Below are 21,976 nucleotides of genomic sequence, written 5' to 3' on the forward strand. Positions count from 1 at the left end.
TCTTTCTCTCACAGGTGCTGACCCCCCCCCCTCGACCCTTCGGACCCCCAAGTCCTCACCTCACCATGGTGGCATCTCCGCGCCCCACGGCGGCCCCTCCGCGCCTCCCGCCGCGGCCCCCCAGGGCCTGAGGACACCCCCCCCCCACCCCCCCCCACCCCCCCCATAAAAAACCCAACCCCGTCCCCCAACCCCCGCCCGACCATGAGGTCCCGCGGTGGCTTCTTCTTCCCCGGCGGTGGCACCCCTGGGGACATGGCCCCCGGTGGCACCTTCCCCGGTGGCGTCTCCCGCGATGACTTTTGCTGTGGTGGCATCTCCCGCCACGACGTCCCCCGTGGTGGCATCACCCGCCGTGACGTCTCCCACGGTGGCATCACCCGCCGTGACGTCTCCCACGGTGGGGACGTCTCCCGTGACAGTAGCACCCATGGTGGTGGCATCTCCCGTGGTGGTGGCATCGCCCAGAAGAGTGACACGTCCCATGGCGGTGGCATCTCCCACGACGGCATCTCCCCCAGTGGTGGCATCTCCCATGGTGGTGGCATCTCTCCCAGTGGTGGCATCTCCCACGGTGATGGCATCGCCCAGAAGAGTGACATCTCCCATGGTGGTGGCATCTCCCATGACACCGCCTCCCCCAGTGGTGGCATCTCCCACAGCGGTGGCATCTCCCATGACAGCGTCTCTCCTGGTGGTGGCATCTCCCATGGTGGTGGCATCGCCCAGAAGAGTGACATCTCCCACGGTGGTGGCATCTCCCATGGTGGTGGCATCTCCCATGACAGCGTCTCTCCCGGTGGTGGCATCTCCCATGGTGGTGGCGTCTCCCACAGCGGTGGCATCTCCCGTGACGGCAACTCCTCTGATGGTGGCACCTCCCTTAACGCCACCTCCCAGGCTGGTGGCATCTCCCACGCCGGTAGCACATCCCGTGGTGGTGGCATCTCCCAGAACAGTGACATCTCCCGCCTTGGTGACACCTCCCGCAGCCGTGGTGTCACCCCAACCAGCGGCGTCTCCCACGACGGCACCTCTCACAGTGGCATCTTCAGTGGTGGCATCTCCAGTGGTGGCACCTCCCACAGCCACGGTGTCACCCAAAGCAGTGGCATCTCCCATGATGGCACCTCCCACAGTGGTGGCATCTCCCACAGCCACGGTGTCACCCAAAGCAGTGGCATCTCCCACGATGGCACCTCCCATGGTGGTGGCACCTCCCATGGTGGTGGCACCTCCCACAGCCACAGTGTCCCCCAAAGCAGTGGCATCTCCCACGATGGCACCTCCCACGGTGGCATCTCCCATGATGGCATCTCCTACGGTGGTGGCATCTCCCACAGCCACGGTGTCACCCAAAGCAGTGGCGTCTCCCACGATGGCACCTCCTGTGATGGCATCTCCCACGATGGCACCTCCCACAGTGGTGGCATCTCCAGTGGTGGCATCTCCCAGGGTGGTGGCACCTCCCACAGCCACGGTGTCCCCCAAAGCAGTGGCATCTCCCACGATGGCACCTCCCACGGTGGCATCTCCCATGATGGCATCTCCCACAGTGGTGGCATCTCCAGTGGTGGCACCTCCCACGGTGGTGGCATCTCCCACAGCCACGGTGTCACCCAAAGCGGTGGCATCTCCCACGATGGCGCTTCCCTCGGTGGTGGCATCTCCAGTGGTGGCACCTCCCGTGGTGGTGGCACCTCCCACAGCCACGGTGTCACCCAAAGCAGTGGCATCTCCCATGATGGCACCTCCCATGGTGGTGGCACCTCCCGCAGTGGTGGCACCTCCCACGGTGGTGGCATCTCCCACAGTGGTGGCGTCTCCAGTGGTGGCACCTCCCACGGTGGTGGCATCTCCCACACCCACGGTGTCACCCAAAGCGGTGGCATCTCCCACGATGGCGTCTCCCACGATGGCGTCTCCCTCGGTGGTGGCGTCTCCCACGGTGGTGGCACCTCCCGCAGTGGTGGCACCTCCCGCGGTGGTGGCATCTCCCACACCCACGGTGTCACCCAAAGCAGTGGCATCTCCCCCGATGGCACCTCCCACGGGGGTGGCGTCTCCCCCACCGTCCCCTCCCGCCGCGGCGCCGTCCCCACCACCTTCCTCCTCCGCCTCTCCCACCACCCCCGGTGGCCTCCCCACCTCCTCTTCCTCCTCCTCCTTCCCCTCCTCCTCCTCCTCCTCCTCCACCCCCCCCCCACCCAAGGGGCCACCTTCAAGGTGGGGGTGATGGGGCCTTGGACCTGCGACCCCCTCCTGGCCCGGGCTTTGCCCGAGGTGGCCTCTCGTTTGGCCGTCACCCGGCTCAACCGGGACCCCACCCTCAACGAAGGTTACTGGTGGGACGCCGTGGTGTTGGCCGAGGCTTGTCGCACCCCCCAGGGGGTGACGGGACTCCTCAACGCCGAGCGTTACGCCACCGCTTTGGTGGGACCCCTCAATCCGGCTACCTGTGGGGCAGCCGGGCTACTGACGGCCGCTTGGAACAAGCCTTTGGTCTCTTGGGCTTGTTTGGGAGACGGGGAAGGGTTGGACACCTTGGTGACCCCCATGCCGGAACCCGCCGGGGTGCTTCATTCCGTCCTCCGTTTCTTCCGGTGGGCCCACGTGGCCGTGCTCTCCGCCCCACAGGACCTCTGGCGCGAAGTGGGGCAGGGTTTGGCCCAGGAGCTCCGGGCTCGGGGTCTGCCCGTCACCGTGGTCACCACCGTCGGGACGGAGGAGGAAGAGGCCCGGGAGGCTCTGAGGAGGGTGCAGAGGGCTGACGGCGTCCGAGGTAACGGGGGTGGGGCCGGAGGGATGGAGGTGGGAGGGGAAGGGACGGGTGGAGGTGGTGGCCGTGGAGGGATGGAGGATGGACGGAGATGGTGGCCACGGATGGACGGAGACGGTGGCCATGGATGGATGGATGGAGATGGGAGAGGAAGGATGGGTGGAGATGGTGGGCATAGAGGGATGGACAGAGATGGTGGCCATGGATGGATGGAGGTGGTGGCCATGGAGGGATGGAGATGGTGGCCACGGATAGATGGAGATGGTGGCCATGGATGGATGGATGGAGATGGGAGAGGAAGGATGGGTGGAGCTGGTGGGCAAGGAGGGATGGAGGAAGGAGGAAGGGTGGATGGAGATGGTGGCCATGGATGGATGGATGGAGATGGTGGCCATGGATGGATGGAGGTGGTGGCCATGGAGGGATGGAGATGGTGGCCATGGATGGATGGGTGGAGATGGGAGAGGAAGGATGGATGGAGACGGTGGTCATGGATGGATGGATGGAGATGGTGGCCATGGATGGATGGAGGTGGTGGCCATGGAGGGATGGAGATGGTGGTCACGGATGGATGGATGGAGATGGTGGCCACGGATAGATGGAGATGGTGGCCATGGATGGATGGATGGAGGTGGTGGCCATGGATGGATGGAGGTGGTGGCCATGGAGGGATGGAGATGATGGTCACGGATGGATGGATGGAGATGGTGGCCACGGATAGATGGAGACGGTGGCCATGGATGGATGGATGGAGATGGGAGAGGAAGGATGGGTGGAGATGGTGGGCATGGAGGGATGGACGGAGATGGTGGCCATGGATGGATGGAGATGGTGGCCACGGATAGATGGAGACGGTGGCCATGGATGGATGGATGGAGATGGGAGAGGAAGGATGGGTGGAGCTGGTGGGCAAGGAGGGATGGAGGAAGGAGGAAGGGTGGATGGAGATGGTGGTCACGGATGGATGGATGGAGATGGTGGCCACGGATAGATGGAGATGGTGGCCATGGATGGATGGATGGAGATGGTGGCCATGGATGGATGGAGGTGGTGGCCATGGAGGGATGGAGATGGTGGTCACGGATGGATGGACGGAGATGGTGGCCACGGATAGATGGAGATGGTGGCCATGGATGGATGGAGATGATGGCCATGGATGGATGGATGGAGATGGGAGAGGAAGGATGGGTGGAGATGGTGGCCATGGATGGATGGATGGAGATGGTGGCCATGGAAGTATGGAGATGGTGGCCACGGATGGATGGGTGGAGATGGGAGAGGAAGGATGGATGGAGATGGTGGCCATGGATGGATGGAGATGGTGGCCATGGATGGATGGATGGAGATGGGAGAGGAAGGATGGGTGGAGATGGTGGCCATGGATGGATGGATGGAGATGGTGGCCATGGATGGATGGAGATGGTGGCCATGGATGGATGGGTGGAGATGGGAGAGGAAGGATGGATGGAGATGGTGGCCATGGATGGATGGAGATGGTGGCCATGGATGGATGGATGGAGATGGGAGAGGAAGGATGGGTGGAGATGGTGGCCATGGATGGATGGATGGAGATGGTGGCCATGGAAGTATGGAGATGGTGGCCACGGATGGATGGGTGGAGATGGGAGAGGAAGGATGGATGGAGATGGTGGCCATGGATGGATGGAGATGGTGGCCATGGATGGATGGATGGAGATGGGAGAGGAAGGACGGGTGGAGATGGTGGGCATGGAGGGATGGACGGAGATGGTGGCCATGGATGGATGGAGGTGGTGGCCATGGAGGGATGGAGATGGTGGTCACGGATGGATGGATGGAGATGGTGGCCATGGCTGGACAGAGGAAGGATGGACGGAGACCGAGGCGGCGAAGAAAGGCTGGAGGTGGCTGGGTGGAGACAGGAGCGGGCTGGGCCCGGATGGAGAAGGTCCACCCGCCGGCCAGCTGCGGGTTGGCCGAGGAGGTCCGGCAGGCGCGGGGTGGTGGAGGTGGACGGGGTTGTCCCCACCGTGACGCGCCCGTGTCGTGTGTGTCCCCCCCCCGCCCCGCCCCCCCGGCAGTGGTGGTGATGTGCATGCACTCGGTGCTGCTGGGCGGTGAGGAGCAACGGCTGCTCCTGGAGAAGGCCGAGGACATGGGCATGACCGACGGCACCTACGTCTTCATCCCCTACGACGCCCTCACCTTCCCCCTGCCCTACCACCGCGTGCCCTACCCCGTCCTGGCCAACAACACCAAGCTGCGCCTGGCCTACGACGCTGTCCTCACCGTCACCATCGACTCGCCCGAGGTCACCTTCCAGGAGGCCCTGCAACAGGCCAAGGAGGCCTACGAGATCCCCGCGTACATCGACCCCGCACAGGTGGGCTTGGGAGGCATCTCCAGGGGGTTGGAGGCATCTCCAGGGGGTTGGGAGGCACCTCCAAGGGGCTGGAGGCATCTCCAGGGGGTTGGAGGCATCTCCAAGGGGTTGGAGGCATCTCCATGGGGTTGGGAGGCATTTCCAGGGGGTTGGGGGCACCTCATGGGCGTTGGGAGGTACTCCCATGGCGTTGGGAGGCGCCTCCATAGGGGTTGGGAAGCATCTCCATGGGGTTGGGGTCACCTCCATGGGGGTTGGAGGCATCTCCATAGGGTAGGGAGGCACCTCCATGGGTGTGGGAGGCACCTCCAAGGGGCTGGAGGCATCTCCAGGGGGTTGGAGGCATCTCCAAGGAGTTGGAGGCATCTCCATGGGGTTGGGAGGCACCTCCATGGGGTTGGGAGGCACCTCCAAGGGGTTGGAGGCATCTCCAGGGGGCTGGAGACATCTCCAGGGGGTTGGAGGCACCTCCATGGGGGTTGGAAGCAACTGCAAGGGGCTGGAGGCATCTCCAGGGGGTTGGGAGGCATCTCCAAGGGGTTGGAGGCATCTCCAGGGGGTTGGGAGGCACCTCCAAGGGGTTGGAGGCATCTCCAGGGGGTTGGGAAGCATCTCCAAGGGGTTGGAGGCATCTCCAGGGGGTTGGGAGGCATCTCCAAGGGGTTGGAGGCATCTCCAGGGGGTTGGGAGGCACCTCCATGGGTGTGGGAGGCACCTCCAAGGGGGTGGAGGCATCTCCAGGGGGTTGGAGGCATCTCCATGGAGTTGGGAGGCACCTCCATGGGGGTGGGAGGCATCTCCATGGGGGTGGGAGGCACCTCCATGGGGGTGGGAGGCACCTCCAAGGGGTTGGAGGCATCTCCATGGGGTTGGAGGCATCTCCAGGGGGTTGGGAGGTGCCTCCATAGGGGTTGGGAAGCATCTCCATGGGGTTGGGGGCACCTCCATGGAGGTTGGGAGGCACCTCCAAGGGGTTGGAGGCATCTCCATGGGGTTGGGAGGCATCTCCAGGGGGTTGGGAGGCACCTCCAAGGGGTTGGAGGCATCTCCAGGGGGTTGGGAGGCACCTCCATGGGGGTTGGAGGCACCTCCAAGGGGTTGGAGGCATCTCCAGGGGGTTGGAGGCATCTACAGGGGGTTGGGAGGCATCTCCAAGGGGTTGGAGGCATCTCCAGGGGGTTGGAGACATCTCCAGGGGGTTGGGAGGTGCCTCCATAGGGGTTGGGAGGCACCTCCATAGGGGTTGGGAAGCATCTCCATGGGGTTGGGAAGCATCTTCATGGGGTTGGGGTCACCTCCAAGGGGTTGGAGGCATCTCCAGGGGGTTGGGAGGTGCCTCCAGGGGTTGGAGGCACCTCATGGGGGTTAGGAAGCATCTCCAAGGGGTTGGAGGCATCTCCATGGGGTTGGGGTCACCTCCAGGGGTCGGAGGCACCTCCACGGGGTTTGGAGGCACCTCCAAGGAGCCCCCTGGAGCTGCTGGTGGTGCCCCACCTTGACACCTCCTCTTCCCCCCCCCCCCCAACCCCCCCCCTCCCCCCCCGCCAGGTCCACCCCCTCTTCGCCACCATCTACAACTCCATCTACTTCTTGGCCGAGGCGGTGGAGGCCACCCGGAGAACGGGCCGTTGGGTGATGGGCACCAGCGTGGCCGACCACGCCCGCGACTTCCGGATGGAGGGCTTCTGCCAGGCCTTCTCCGTCACCCAGGATGGGGACGTCACCGTCCCTTACGTGGTCTTGGACACGGACGGCAAAAGCGACCGGTTGTGGCCCGTCTACGGCTTGGAGCCGGGCACCAAGGGCTTGGGCTACCGCGGTTACAGCGTCCACTGGCCACACGGTTCCAGTCCCGGCACCGACGCCGGCTGCTGGTTTGAGTCGGGCTCCATCTGCAACGGGGGTGAGGGGACAACGCCGCGGACCTTCCCCCCACCCCCTCCCCTGCCACCACCTCTGTCCGTCGGTCCGGCCACCACGTGCGTGAGCAGCAGGACCCGTAGGCGTAGCTGGGATGGCCACCCATCCACCCACCCATCCCTCCGTCCATCCCTCCCTCCATCCCTGGTGGGCCTCCATCCATCCCTCCATCCCTCTCTCCATCCATCCCTCCATCCCTCCGTCCATCCCTCCCTCCATCCCTGGTGGGCCTCCATCCATCCATCCCTCCATCCCTCCATCCCTCTATCCCTGGTGGGCCTCCGTCCATCCCTCCATCCCTTCCTCCATCCCTCCATCCATTCCTCCATCCATCCATCCATTCCTCCATCCCTCCATCCCTGGTGGGCCTCCATCCATCCATCCATCCCTCCATCCCTCCATCCATCTATCCCTCCATCCATCCCTCCATCCATCCCTCCATCCCTCCATCCCTCCATCCCTCTCTCCATCCATCCCTCCATCCCTCCGTCCATCCCTCCCTCCATCCCTGGTGGGCCTCCATCCATCCCTCTATCCCTTCCTCCATCCCTCCATCCCTTCCTCCATCCATCCATCCATCCCTGGTGGGCCTCCATCCCTCCGTCCCTCCATCCATCCCTCCATCCATCCCTCCATCCATCCATCCATCCCTCCATCCCTCCATCCCTCCATCCATCTATCCCTCCATCCCTTCCTCCATCCATCCCTCCATCCCTCCATCCCCCCATCCCTCTATCCCTGGTGGGCCTCCATCCCTCCATCCCTCCATCCCTCCATCCCTCCATCTATCCCTCCATCCATCCCTCCATCCCTCCATCCCTGGTGGGCCTCCATCCATCCATCCATCCATCCATCCCTCCTAGATGGCCACAGGTGACCATGGTGGGCCTCCATCACCATAGGTAGCCATAGGTGGCCATGGCTGACCGTAGGTGACCATGGTGGGCCTCCATTGCCGTAAGCAGCCATAGGTGGCCATGGCTGACCATAGGTGACCATGGTGGGCCTCCATCACCATAAGCAGCCACAGGTGGCCATGGATGCCCACCATGGTCACCTACAGTCATTCATGGCCATAGGTTGCCATAGGTGGTCAAGACTGACCATAGATGGCCGCAGGTGACCATGGTGGGCCTCCATCACCATAGGTAGCCATAGGTGACCGTAGGTGACCATGGTGGGCCTCCATGGCCGTAAGCAGCCATAGGTGGCCAGGACTGACCATAGATGGCCACAGGTGACCATGGTGGGCATCCATCACCATAGGTGGCCAGGACTGACTGTAGGTGACCATGGTGAGCCTCCATGGCCATAAGCAGCCATAGGTGGCCATGGCTGACCGTAGGTGACCATGGTGGGCCTCCATGGCCAGAAGCAGCCATAGGTGGCCAGGACTGACCATAGATGGCCACAGGTGACCATGGTGGGCCTCCATCACCATAAGCAGCCATAGGTGGCCAGGACTGACCATAGGTGACCATGGTGGGCCTCCACGGCCACAAGCAGCCATAGGTGGCCACGGAATCGGCGGGGACCGCGGCACCCCGCCCTGGGTGGCTCCTCCGGTCCACGCCACCCCTTCACCCCCTTCCTCTCTCCTCCCCAGGGGTGGACGCCACCTTCGTCCTCCTCATGTTCCTCCTCATCTCCGCCCTCATCGCGGCCGGGGCCGCCCTCGCCTGCTTCATCAGGTGGGTGCCACCACCTCACGGGGCGCCGTGGGGCGTGGGGGGGCTGGAAGGTGGGACACGGGACGAGGACGACGACAGATCTGGGGGGTGGGGGGAAGGGCGAGGGTCCCCTGAGGAGCCACCTCAGCGGCTTCCGTGTCCCCTCCCTGCAGGCGCCGCGTCCAGCAGGCCCAGCTGATGAAGGGACCCAACAAGATCATCCTCACCATGGACGACTTGACCTTCATCAACACCCAGAGCAGCAGGCGGGTGAGGGACGGGGACGGGGACGGGGACGGGGACGGGGGGGACACACACGCGACCCTGGCTGGTGGTGGCCGCCTTGGCTCGGGGACTTGGTGGTCCCCGAGGTGGCTGGGAAGGAGATCCTGGGGCCTGTGCCGTGGTCAGCCTCGGCCTTGGGAGGAGAAGCGTGGGCTGGTGGGACCCCAGGGGTGATGTGTGTCCCCCCCATGGGTGGTGTGTGTCCTGATGGGCGACGTGTCCCCATGGGTGACACGTGTTTCCAGGGGTGACACGTCCCCATGGCCTGAGGTGGGTCCCAGCTCTACCCTGGGAGAAGATCCATGGGCTGGTGGGTCCCCATGGGTGACGTGTCTCCATGGGTGACGTGTGTCCTGATGGGCAACGTGTCCCCATGGGTGACGTGCGTCCCCGTGGGTGGTGTGTGTCCCCATGGGTGACATGTGCCCATGGCCTGAGGTGTGTCCCAGGTCCCAGCTCCACCCTGGGAGAAGATCCACGGGCTGGTGGGGCCCCATGGATGATGTGTGTCCCCATGGGTGACGTGTCCCCATGGGTGACGTGTGTCCCCGTGGGTGATGTGTCCCCATGGGTGACATGTGTCCTAATGGGCGACATGTCCCCATGGGTGACACATGTCTCCAGGGGTGACACGTCCCCATGGCCTGAGGTGTGTCCCAGGTCCCAGCTCTACCCTGGGAGAAGATCCATGGGCTGGTGGGTTCCCATGGGTGACGTGTGTCCCCGTGGGTGGTGTGTGTCCCCATGGGTGACATGTGCTCATGGCCTGAGGTGTGTCCCAGGTCCCAGCTCCACCCTGGGAGAAGATCCATGGGCTGGTGGGTCCCCATGGGTGACGTGTGTCCCCATGGGTGACATGGGTCCCCATGGATGACGTGTCCCCGTGGGTGACGTGTGTCCTGATGGGTGACATGTCCCCATGGGTGGTGTGTGTCCCTATTGTCCCTATGGGTGACACGTCCCCATGGCCTGAGGTGTGTCCCAGGTCCCGCCTCTACCCTGGGAGAAGATCCACGGGCTGGTGGGTCCCCATGGGTGACGTGTGTCCCCATGGATGATTTGTGTCCCCGTGGGTGATGTGTCCCCAGGGGTGATGTGTGTCCTGATGGGCGACGTGTCCCCATGGGTGACACATGTCTCCAGGGGTGACACGTCCCCATGGCCTGAGGTGTGTCCCAGGTCCCGCCTCTACCCTGGGAGAAGACCCACGGGCTGGTGGGTCCCCATGGCTGACATGTGTCCCCATGGGTGACGTGTGTCCCCGTGGGTGGTGTGTCCCCGTGGGTGACACGTGCCCATGGCCTGAGGTGTGTCCCAGGTCCCAGCTCCACCCTGGGAGAAGATCCACGGGCTGGTGGGTCCCCATGGGTGACGTGTGTCCCCATGGGTGACGTGTGTCCTGACGGGCGACGTGTCCCCATGGGTGACACGTGTCTCCAGGGATGACACGTCCCCATGGCCTGAGGTGTGTCCCAGGTCCCAGCTCCACCCTGGGAGAAGACCCATGGGCTGGTGGGTCCCCATGGCTGACGTGTGTCCCCATGGGTGGCGTGTCCCCATGGGTGACATGGGTCCCCATGGATGACGTGTCCCCGTGGGTGACGTGTGTCCTGATGGGTGACATGTCCCCATGGGTGGTGTGTGTCCCTATTGTCCCTATGGGTGACACGTCCCCATGGCCTGAGGTGTGTCCCAGGTCCCGCCTCTACCCTGGGAGAAGACCCATGGGCTGGTGGGTCCCCATGGGTGACGTGTGTCCCCATGGATGATTTGTGTCCCCATGGGTGACGTGTGTCCCCGTGAGTGATGTGTCCCCATGGGTGACACGTCCCCATGGCCTGAGGTGTGTCCCAGGTCCCAGATCTACCCTGGGAGAAGATCCACGGGCTGGTGGGTCCCCATGGGTGACGTGTGTCCCCATGGATGACGTGTGTCCCCGTGGGTGACGTGTGTCCCCGTGGGTGATGTGTGTCCCCATGGGTGACACATGCCCATGGCCTGAGGTGTGTCTCAGGTCCCAGATCTACCCTGTGAGAAGACCCATGGGCTGGTGGGTCCCCATGGGTGACGTGTCCCCATGGGTGATGTGTGTCCCCATGGATGACGTGTGTCCCCATGGGTGACGTGTGTCCTGATGGGCGATGTGTCCCCATGGGTGACACGTCCCCATGGCCTGAGGTGTGTCCCAGGTCCCGCCTCTACCCCGGGAGAAGACCCACGGGCTGGTGGGTCCCCATGGGCTGGTGGGTCCCCATGGCTGACGTGTGTCCCCGTGAGGTGACCCGTGTCCCTCTCCACCCCCCGTGACGCTGTGTCCCCACGCGTGTGTGTGTGTGTCCCCCCCCCGGCAGGTGGACGGCAGCCGTTCCAGCCTGGCCGGTCGCAGCGGGGGGGGGGACGCCAAGAGCCTCAAGAGCGTCGTCGCCGCCGCCCCCCCCGAAGCCACCAACGTGGCCATCGCTGAGGTACCGCGGCCCCCCGCGTCCCCCCGCGTCCCCCCCTCTTTGTGAGCATGTGCCTGTCCCCGACCACACCCTACCCCACCTCACCCCCCCACCCACCCCCATCACCCCCCCAACCCCCCAACCCCCCCCCACCACCGGGGGCGACAAGGCAAGGCCACCTCCGCGGGGAGACACCCGTGCGTGTGCGTGTCCCCCCCCTACTCCAACCCCCCCCACACTTAAACACCCCCCCCGGGGTGGATGGATGTGCCTTTTGGGGGGGGGGGTCGCCAACGATTGACCCCAACCCCCCCCCCCCCCCCCGACCCCCCAACTTTCCCGCAGGGAGCCGAAAACCCGAAGGGCAATGGCCACCTCCCCCTCCTCCTCCTTTTGTTTAACCAGCAGGGCCTTGTCGCCTCCGTGCAGGTAAGTCCGTGGGGGTGTCGTGTGTGCCCCCCCCCACCCCCCCCCCCAAAAAAAAAAAACCCTCCATCCCTTGTTTTCCCGCCCCCCCCCCTCCCCAGACCTCTCTCCCCCCGCGTCTCCCCACCCCACGGCGCCTTTCGGAGGGAGCGGGTGGAGGTTCTTCGCGTTGTTTGGGGGGGGGGTGTGCGTTGGGTTGAGGTGGGGGGTGGGGGGTGGGGGGGGGACACACACACGAAGAGTGAGTGTGTGTGTGCGTGTCCCCTTCCCCCCCACCAACTGGTGTCCCTGCGCATCCCCGCCATCTTGGGGTGGGGGGGGGGTCCATCCCCCCGGGGATTGAGGGGGGGGGAGGGGGTGTTGCGTGGGGGGGGGGGGCTCAGATCTCACCCGCTTTGTCCGTTCCCCCCCCCAGGGCGACTGGGTCTGGCTGAAGAGGTTCCCCGGAGACCAGCACGGCGAGGTGAAACCGGCCACCAAGTTGGCCTTCTGCAAGGTGAGGGGGGGCGTGGGGGACACCGTTGGGTCGTGGGGGACAACGTTGGGTCATGGGGACAACGTTGGGTGATGGGTACAACGTTGGGTCATGGGGACATCGTTGGGTTGTGGGGACATCGTTGGGTCATGGGGGACAACGCTGGGTCATGGGGGACACCGTTGGGTCTTGGGGACACCGTTGGGTCATGGGGACAACGTTGGGTCGTGGGGGACAACATTGGGTCATGGGGACAACGTTGGGTGATGGGGGACAACGCTGGGACATGGGGGTCAATGCTGGGACATGGGGGACAATGTTGGGTCATGGGGGACATCGTTGGGCCACGGGGACAATGATGGGTCATGGGGAAAATGTTGGGCCATGGGGGACATCGTTGGGTCATGGGGGACAACGCTGGGTCGTGGGGGACAATGTTGGGCCATGGGGGACAATGTTGGGTCGTGGGGGTCATCGTTGGGTCGTGGGGGACAACGGTGGGTTGTGGGGGACATTGTTGGGCCATGGGGGACAACGTTGGGTCATGGGGGACATCGTTGGGTCATGGGGGACAATTATGGGCCATGGGGACAACGGTGGGTCATGGGGGACAATAGAAGACCATAGGTGGCCATGGGGGTCAACACCAGGCCACGGTGGGACAATGTCAGGCCATGGGGTGACAATGTCAAGCCATGGGGGGACAATTCTGGACCCCAGGAGGCCACGGGGTTCAACACCAGGCCTTGAGGGGACAATTCTGGACCATAGGTGGCCACGGGGGTCAACACCAGGCCATGGGGTGACAATGTCTGGCCATGGGGGGACAATGCGGGACCATTGGTGGCCATGGGGGGTCAACACCAGGCCATGGGGTGACAATGTCAAGCCATAGGGGGACAATCCTGGACCATAGGTGGCCACGGGGGTCAACACCAGGCCATGGGGTGACAATGTCAAGCCATGGGGGGACAATTCTTGACCCCAGGAGGCCACAGGGGTCAACACCAGGCCATGGGGTGACAATGTCAAGCCATGGGGGGACAATGCGGGACCATTGGTGGCCATGGGGGGTCAACACCACACCATGGTGGGACAATGTCAGGCCATGGGGGGACAATATCTGGCCATGAGGTGACAATTCTGGACCATTGGTGGCCACGGGGGTCAACACCAGGCCATGGGGTGACAATGTCAAGCCATGGGGGGACAATCCTGGACCATATGTGGCCATGGGGGGTCAACACCACGCCATGGTGGGACAACGTCAGGCCATGAGGTGACAGTCCTGGACCATAGGTGGCCACAGGGGTCAACACCAGGCCACGGGGTGACAATTCTGGACCCCAGGTGGCCACGGGGGTCAACACCAGGCCATGGGGTGACAATGTCAAGCCATGGGGGGACAATGTGGGACCATTGGTGGCCATGGGGGTCAAGACCAGGCCATGGTGGGACAATGTCAGGCCATGGGGTGACAATTCTGGACCATAGGTGGCCACGGGGGTCAACACTAGGCCATGGGGGGACAATGTCTGGCCATGGGGGGACAATTCTTGACCCCAGGTGGCCATGGGGGTCAACACCAGGCCATGGGGTGACAATGTGGGACCATTGGTGGCCACGGGAGGTCAACACCAGGCCATGGGGTGACAATGTGGGACCATTGGTGGCCACGGCGGGTCAACACCAGGCCATGGGGTGACAATGTGGGACCATTGGTGGCCACGGGGGGTCAACACCAGGCCATGGGGTGACAATGCGGGACCATTGGTGGCCACGGGGGGTCAACACCAGGCCATGGGGTGACAATGTGGGACCATTGGTGGCCACGGGGGGTCAACACCAGGCCTTGGTGGGACAATGTCAGGCCATGAGGGGACAATGCGGGACCATTGGTGGCCACGGGGGTCAACACCAGGCCATGGGGTGACAATGTGGGACCATTGGTGGCCACGGGGGGTCAACACCAGGCCATGGGGTTACAATGCGGGACCATTGGTGGCCACAGGGGGTCAACACCAGGCCATGGGGTGACAATGTGGGACCATAGGTGGCCATGGGGGTCAACACCAGGCCATGGGGGAACAATGTGGGACCATTGGTGGCCACGGGGGGTCAACACCAGGCCATGGGGTGACAATGTGGGACCATAGGTGGCCATGGGGGGTCAACACCAGGCCATGGGGTGACAATGTGGGACCATTGGTGGCCACGGGGGGTCAACACCAGGCCATGGTGGGACAACGTCAGGCCATGAGGGGACAATGTGGGACCATAGGTGGCCACGGGGGGTCAACACCAGGCCACGGTAGGCCACCATCAGGCCGCGGGTGGCACAATTCTGCCCCGGGGTGGGGTGTGTGTGTGTGTGGTGGGGGGGGTGTGGGCCAAAGCCAGGCCGTAAGGGGCCAAAGCCCGAGAGCTGAAGGCCCACACGCTCGGGCCTCGTCTCCCCCCCACCCCACCCCCCCCCTCTGTTGCCCGGGGCCAGTTACGGGACCTGCGGCACGAGAACGTCAACCTCTTCTTGGGCTTCTTCCACGACTGCGGCATCTTCGCCATCGTCTCGGAGCACTGCTCCCGCGGCAGCCTGGAGGACCTGCTGCGCAACGAGGACATGAAGCTCGACTGGATGTTCAAGTCCTCCCTCCTCATCGACCTCATCAAGGTGACGGCCCCGGGGTGGCCACCGAGAGCCGGGGCGGGGGGGAGGTGGGGGGTGGGGGGGGTGGGCCACCGTGGCGGCTGGGGCGGCGGTGGCGGTGGTGGTGGAGGGCAGGGGGAGGTGGACTTGGTGGTGGCCATGGGGGATGGTCTTGGTGGTGGCCGTGGTGGCGGTGGTGGCCATGGGGATGGTCTTGGTGGTGGCCATGGCGGTGGTGGAGGCCATGGTGGCTGTGGTGGTGGTGGCCATGGGGAGGGACTTGATGGTGGCCACAGGGACGGCATTGGTGGTGGCCATGGGAGCAGAGGTGGCTGTGGTGGTGGTGGTGGCCATGGGGATGGTCTTGGTGGCGGCCGTGGTGGTGGTGGTGGCCATGGGGAGGGACTTGGTGGTGGCCACGGTGGTGGTGGTGGCTGTGGTGGTGGTGGTGGCCATGGGGAGGGACTTGCTGGTGGCCACGGGGACGGTCTTGGTGGTGGCCATGGGAGCGGAGGTGGCTGTGGTGGTGGTGGTGGCCATGGGGATGGTCTTGGTGGCGGTCGTGGTGGCGGTGGTGGCCATGGGGAGGGACTTGGTGGTGGCCACGGCGGTGGTGGTGGCTGTGGTGGTGGTGGTGGCCATGGGGATGGTCTTGGTGGTGGCCATGGCGGTGGTGGAGGCCATGGTGGTTGTGGTGGTGGCGGTGGCCATGGGGAGGGACTTGATGGTGGCCACAGGGACAGCATTGGTGGTGGCCATGGGAGCGGAGGTGGCTGTGGTGGTGGTGGTGGCCATGGGGATGGTCTTGGTGGCGGTCGTGGTGGCGGTGGTGGCCATGGGGAGGGACTTGGTGGTGGCCACGGGGAGGGACTTGGTGGTGGCCACGGCAGTGGTGGTGGCTGTGGTGGTGGTGGTGGCCATGGGGAGGGACTTGGTGGTGGCCACGGCGGTGGTGGTGGCTGTGGTGGTGGTGGTGGCCATGGGGATGGACTTGGTGGTGGCCATGGCAATGGTGGAGGCCATGGTGGCTGTGGTGGTGGCAGTGGCCATGGGGATGGACTTGGTGGTGGCCATGGCGGTGGTGGTGGCTGTGGTGGTGGCAGTGGCCATGGGGAGGGAATTGGTGGTGGCCACAGGGACAGCCTTGGTGGTGGCCATGGGAGCGGAGGTGGCTGTGGTGGTGGTGGTGGCTATGGGGGGGGGGACTTGGTGGTGGCCATGGTGGTGGTGGCCATGGCAGTAGCCATGATGTTGGCCATGCTGGTGTTGGCCATGACAGTAGCCACGCTGGTGGCCATGGTGGTGTTGTCCATGACCGCCATGTTGGTGTTGGCCGTGACCATAGCCACGGTGTTGCCCGTGTTGGTGGCCATGACTGTAACCATGGTGGTGGCCATGCTGGTGTTGGCCATGACAGTAGCCATGGTGGTGGCCGTGGTGGTGGCCATGATGGTGGTGGCCATGGCCGTAGCCATGATGGTGGCCATAGTGGTGGCCATGGTGGTGGTGGCCATGACTGTAGCCATTGTGGTGGCTGTGTTAGTGTTGGCCATGACGGTAGCCACGCTGGTGGCCCTGGTGGTTGCCGTGTTGGTGTTGGCCATGACCGTAGCCACGGTGTTGCCCATGTTGGTGGCCGTGACTGTAACCATGGTGGCGGCCATGGTGGTGTTGGCCATGACAGTAGCCATGGTGGCGGCCATGACTGTAACCATGCTGGTGGCCATGGTGGTGGCCGTGGTGGTGGTGGCCATGACAGTAGCCATGATGGTGGCCATAGTGCTGGCCATGGTGGTGGTGGCCATGACCGTAGCCATGATGGTGGCCCTGCTGGTGTTGGCCATGACAGTAGCCATCGTGGTGGCTGTGTTAGTGTTGGCCATGACGGTAGCCACGCTGGTGGCCCTGGTGGTCGCCGTGTTGGTGTTGGCTGTGACCGTAGCCACGGTGTTGCCCGTGTTGGCGGCCATGACTGTAACCATGATGGTGGCCATGGTGGTGTTGGCCATGACAGTAGCCATGATGGTCGCCGTGGTGGTGTTGGCCATGACGGTAGCCATGGTGGCGGCCATGACTGTAACCATGCTGGTGGCCATGGTGGTGGTGGCCATGACGGTATCCATGCTGGTGGCCATGGTGGTGGCCGTGGTGGTGTTTTCCATGACCGTAGCCACGCTGGTGGCCATGGTGGCGGCCGTGTTGGTGTTGGCCGTGACCGTAGCCGCGCTGGTGGCCCTGGTGGCGGCCGTGTTGGTGTTGGCCGTGACCGTAGCCGCGCCGTTGCCCGGGTTGGTGGCCGCGGGGGCTGACGGCGGTGGCCCCCTCCCCGCAGGGCATTCGCTACCTGCACCACCGCGCGGTGGTCCACGGCCGCCTCAAGTCCCGCAACTGCGTGGTGGACGGTCGCTTCGTGCTGAAGGTGACGGACCACGGCTACAACGAGCTGCTGGAGGCCCAGCGCGTGCCCACCCCCACCCCCCAGCCCCAGGGTGAGGGCGGGGCCCGGGGCGGGGCGGGGCGGGGCGGGGCGGGAGGTTGGGGGAAGGGGGGAGGGGGGGAAAGCCGGGGGGCGGAGGGCGGGGGGCGGGGGGGGGGAAGCGGTGGCTGGGGGCGTGGCCTGCCATTGGGCGTGGCCTCCCGTGGGGCGTGGCCTGCCATTGGGTGTGGCCTACTAAGGGGGGGCGTGGCCTACTAAGGGGGCATGGTCTACTAAGGGGGCGTGGCCTACTAAGGGGGGCGTGGCCTACTAAGGGGGCGTGGTCTACTAAGGGGGCGTGGCCTACTAAGGGGGCGTGGTCTACTAAGGGGGCGTGGCCTACTAAGGGGGCGTGGCCTACTAAGGGGGCGTGGCCTCCCCGCAGGGGGTGTGGTCCCCGGTGGGGGTGTGGGCTTCTATGGGGGTGTGGGCTTAAGGGGGGGCGTGGCCTCTTAGGGGCGTGGCCTCCCGTGAGGGGGCGTGGTCTCCCATAAGGGGGTGTGGCCTCCCGCGGGGGGCGTGGCCTGCGAAGGGGGCGTGGTCTCCCGTGGGGCGTGGCCTCCCATGGGGGGGCGTGGTCTCTCACAAGGGGGCGTGGCCTCCCGTGGGGCGGGGTCTCCCGTGGGGGTGTGTGGCCTCCCACGGGGGGCGTGGCCTGCGAAGGGGGCGTGGCCTCCCGTGGGGTGTGGCCTCCCACGCGGGGCGGGGCCTCCCGTGGGGCGGGGTCTCCCATAGGGGGGGTGTGGTCTCCCATAGGGGGGCGTGGTCTCCGAATGGGGTGCGGTCCCCTCTGGGGCGTGGCCTCCCAGGTAGGGTGTGGCCTGCCAGGGGGCGTGGTCTCCCCTAAGGGGGCGTGGCCTCCCATATAGGGCACGGCCTCCCGGGTGCTCCCCCAGAGGGGGCGTGGCCTACAGAGGGGGCGTGGCCTCCCCTAAGGGGGGGGCGTGGCCTCCCATATAGGGCATGGCCTCCCGCGGGGGGGGGGGCGTGGTCTCTTCCCGAGGGGGCGTGGCCTAGAGAGGGGGCGTGGTCTTCTCCTGTGGGGGGGCGTGGCCTCAATAGGGGGGCGTGGCCTGTCCTTCCCCGGGGGGGGGGGGCGTGGCCACGCCATTCCTCAGCCACCCCAATGGGAGGGTGGCCTGGGGCTGGGGGTGGGGTGGGTGGGCGTGGCTTGGGGCTGGTGGGCGTGGCCTGGGGCGGGGTGGGCGTGGCCTGAGGGTGGCTCCGCCCCCCCCCCCATCAGAGCGGCTGTGGACGGCGCCGGAGCTGCTGCGGGACCCGGCGCTGGAACGTCGCGGCTCCTTCCGGGGCGACGTCTACGGCATCGGCATCATCATGCAGGAGGTCATCTGCCGCAGCGGGCCCTACTGCATGCATGCTGGGGCTGCCCCCCGCAGGTAGCCACCACTAGCCTCCCAGTAGCCCCCCAGTAGCCCCCAGTGACCCCACGGCACGCTGGGGCTGCCCCTTAAATGTCCTGACCAGTAACCCACCAGTAGCCTCCCAGTAAGCCCCCAGTAGCCCCCAGTGACCCCACGGCACGCTGGGGCTGCCCCTTAAATGTTCTCACCAGTAGCCTCCCAGTAAGCCCCCAGTAGCCCCCAGTGGCCCCCAGTGACCCCGCTGCATGCTGGGGCTGCCCCCTGAAGGTACAGCCCAGTCACACCAGTAGCCCACCAGTAGCCTCCCAGTAGCCCCAGTAGCCCCCAGTCGCCCTACTGCATGCTGGGCCTGCCCCCCGCAGGTAGCCACCAGTAGCCTCCCAGTAGCCCCCCAGTAGCCCCCAGTGGCCCTGCGTCATGCTGGGCCTGCCCCCTGAAGGTACAGCCCAGTAGCCTCCCAGTAAGCCCCCAGTAGCCCCCAGTGACCCCACTGCATGCTGGGGCTGCCCCCCGCAGGTAGCCACCAGTAACCTCCCAGTAGCCCCCAGTAAGCCACCAGTGGCCCTGCGTCATGCTGGGCCTGCCCCCTGAAGGTACAGCCCAGTAGCCTCCCAGTAACCCCCCAGTAGCCCCAGTGACCCCACGGCACACTGGGGCTGCCCTTAAATGTCCTGACCAGTAGCCTCCCAGTAGCCTCCCAGTAGCCCCCAGTAAGCCCCCAGTGACCCCATAGCATCCTGGGCTGCCCCTTAAATGTTCTGACCAGTAGCCTCCCAGGAACCCCCCAGTAGCCCCCAGTGACCCCGCTGCATGCTGGGGCTGCCCCCCGCAGGTAGCCACCAGTAGCTTCCCAGTAGCCCCCCAGTAGCCCCCAGTGGCCCTGCGTCATGCTGGGCCTGCCCCCTGAAGGTACAGCCCAGTAGCCTCCCAGGAACCCCCCAGTAGCCCCCAGTGACCCCGCTGCATGCTGGGGCTGCCCCCCGCAGGTAGCCACCAGTAGCCTCCCAGTAGCCCCCAGTAAGCCCCCAGTGGCCCTGCGTCATGCTGGGCCTGCCCCCTGAAGGTACAGCCCAGTAGCCTCCCAGTAACCCCCCAGTAGCCCCCAGTGACCCTGCTGCATGCTGGGGCTGCCCCTTAAATATCCTGACCAGTAGCCTCCCAGTAGCCTCCCAGTAAGCCCCCAGTAGCCCCCAGTGACCCCACGGCACGCTGGGGCTGCCCCTCAAATATCCTGACCAGTAGCCTCCCAGTAAGCCCCCAGTAGCCCCCAGTGACCCCGCTGCCTGCTGGGGCTGCCCCCTTAAGGTACAGCCCAGTCACACCAGTAGCCTCCCAGTAGCCTCCCAGTAGCCCCCAGTAGCCCCCAGTGACCCCACTGCATGCTGTGGCTGCCCCCCGCAGGTAGCCACCACTAGCCTCCCAGTAGCCCCCCAGTAGCCCCCAGTGGCCCTGCGTCATGCTGGGCCTGCCCCCTGAAGGTACAGCCCAGTAGCCTCCCAGTAACCCCCCAGTAGCCCCCAGTGACCCTGCTGCATGCTGGGGCTGCCCCTTAAATGTCCTGACCAGTAACCTCCCAGTAGCCTCCCAGTAGCCCCCAGTAGCCCCCAGTGGCCCTACTGCATGCTGGGGCTGCCCCTTAAATATCCTGACCAGTAGCCTCCCAGTAGCCTCCCAGTAGCCCCCAGTAGCCCCCAGTGACCCCACGGCACGCTGGGGCTGCCCCTTAAATATCCTGACCAGTAGCCTCCCAGTAAGCCCCCAGTAGCCCCCAGTGACCCCGCTGCCTGCTGGGGCTGCCCCCTGAAGGTACAGCCCAGTCACACCAGTAGCCCACCAGTAGCCTCCCAGTAGCCCCCAGTAGCCCCCAGTGACCCCACTGCATGCTGGGGCTGCCCCCCGCAGGTAGCCACCAGTAGCCTCCCAGTAGCCCCCAGTAAGCCCCCAGTGGCCCTGCGTCATGCTGGGCCTGCCCCCTGAAGGTACAGCCCAGTAGCCTCCCAGTAACCCCCCAGTAGCCCCCAGTGACCCTGCTGCATGCTGGGGCTGCCCCCTGAATGTCCTGACCAGTAGCCTCCCAGTAAGCCCCCAGTAGCCCCCAGTGACCCCGCTGCCTGCTGGGGCTGCCCCCTTAAGGTACAGCCCAGTCACACCAGTAGCCCACCAGTAGCCTCCCAGTAGCCCCCAGTAGCCCCCAGTGACCCCACTGCATGCTGGGGCTGCCCCCCGCAGGTAGCCACCACTAGCCTCCCAGTAGCCCCCCAGTAGCCCCCAGTGGCCCTGCGTCATGCTGGGCCTGCCCCCTGAAGGTACAGCCCAGTAGCCTCCCAGTAACCCCCCAGTAGCCCCCAGTGACCCTGCTGCATGCTGGGGCTGCCCCCTGAATGTCCTGACCAGTAGCCTCCCAGTAAGCCCCCAGTAGCCCCCAGTGACCCCGCTGCCTGCTGGGGCTGCCCCCTTAAGGTACAGCCCAGTCACACCAGTAGCCCACCAGTAGCCTCCCAGTAGCCCCCAGTAGCCCCCAGTGACCCCACTGCATGCTGGGGCTGCCCCCCGCAGGTAGCCACCAGTAGCCTCCCAGTAGCCCCCCAGTAGCCCCCAGTGGCCCTGCGTCATGCTGGGCCTGCCCCCTGAAGGTACAGCCCAGTAGCCTCCCAGTAACCCCCCAGTAGCCCCCAGTGACCCTGCTGCATGCTGGGGCTGCCCCTTAAATGTCCTGACCAGTAACCTCCCAGTAGCCTCCCAGTAAGCCCCCAGTAGCCCCCAGTGACCCCGCTGCCTGCTGGGGCTGCCCCCTGAAGGTACAGCCCAGTCACACCAGTAGCCCACCAGTAGCCTCCCAGTAGCCCCCAGTAGCCCCCAGTGACCCTGCTGCATGCTGGGGCTGCCCCCCGCAGGTAGCCACCAGTAGCCTCCCAGTAGCCCCCAGTAAGCCCCCAGTGGCCCTGCGTCATGCTGGGCCTGCCCCGTGAAGGTACAGCCCAGTAGCCTCCCAGTAACCCCCAGTAGCCCCCAGTGACCCCACGCCATGCTGGGCCTGCCCCATGAAGGTACAGCCCAGTCACACCAGTAGCCCTCCAGTAGCCTCCCAGTAACCCCCAGTAGCCACCAGT

The 21,976-nt window shown here is 65.3% G+C and overlaps 1 protein-coding gene across 1 annotated transcript in view; it reads left to right on the plus strand.

The window, feature by feature from the left end:
* Positions 1 to 204: 204 nt before the first annotated feature.
* Positions 205 to 21,976, plus strand: part of LOC134509118 (retinal guanylyl cyclase 1-like) — a 47,244-nt gene continuing 25,472 nt past the window's right edge. The window contains 13 exon segments of the mRNA XM_063321597.1: positions 205 to 2,061; positions 2,173 to 2,782; positions 4,840 to 5,141; positions 6,690 to 7,044; positions 8,668 to 8,752; positions 8,905 to 9,001; positions 11,368 to 11,481; positions 11,806 to 11,889; positions 12,302 to 12,382; positions 14,856 to 15,032; positions 17,341 to 17,497; positions 18,728 to 18,851; positions 19,108 to 19,133. Coding sequence (XP_063177667.1) covers positions 205 to 2,061; positions 2,173 to 2,782; positions 4,840 to 5,141; positions 6,690 to 7,044; positions 8,668 to 8,752; positions 8,905 to 9,001; positions 11,368 to 11,481; positions 11,806 to 11,889; positions 12,302 to 12,382; positions 14,856 to 15,032; positions 17,341 to 17,497; positions 18,728 to 18,851; positions 19,108 to 19,133 — 4,069 coding nt within the window.

The sequence above is a fragment of the Chroicocephalus ridibundus genome, unplaced genomic scaffold, assembly GCF_963924245.1.
Source record: "Chroicocephalus ridibundus unplaced genomic scaffold, bChrRid1.1 SCAFFOLD_530, whole genome shotgun sequence".
NCBI lineage: Eukaryota > Metazoa > Chordata > Aves > Charadriiformes > Laridae > Chroicocephalus > Chroicocephalus ridibundus.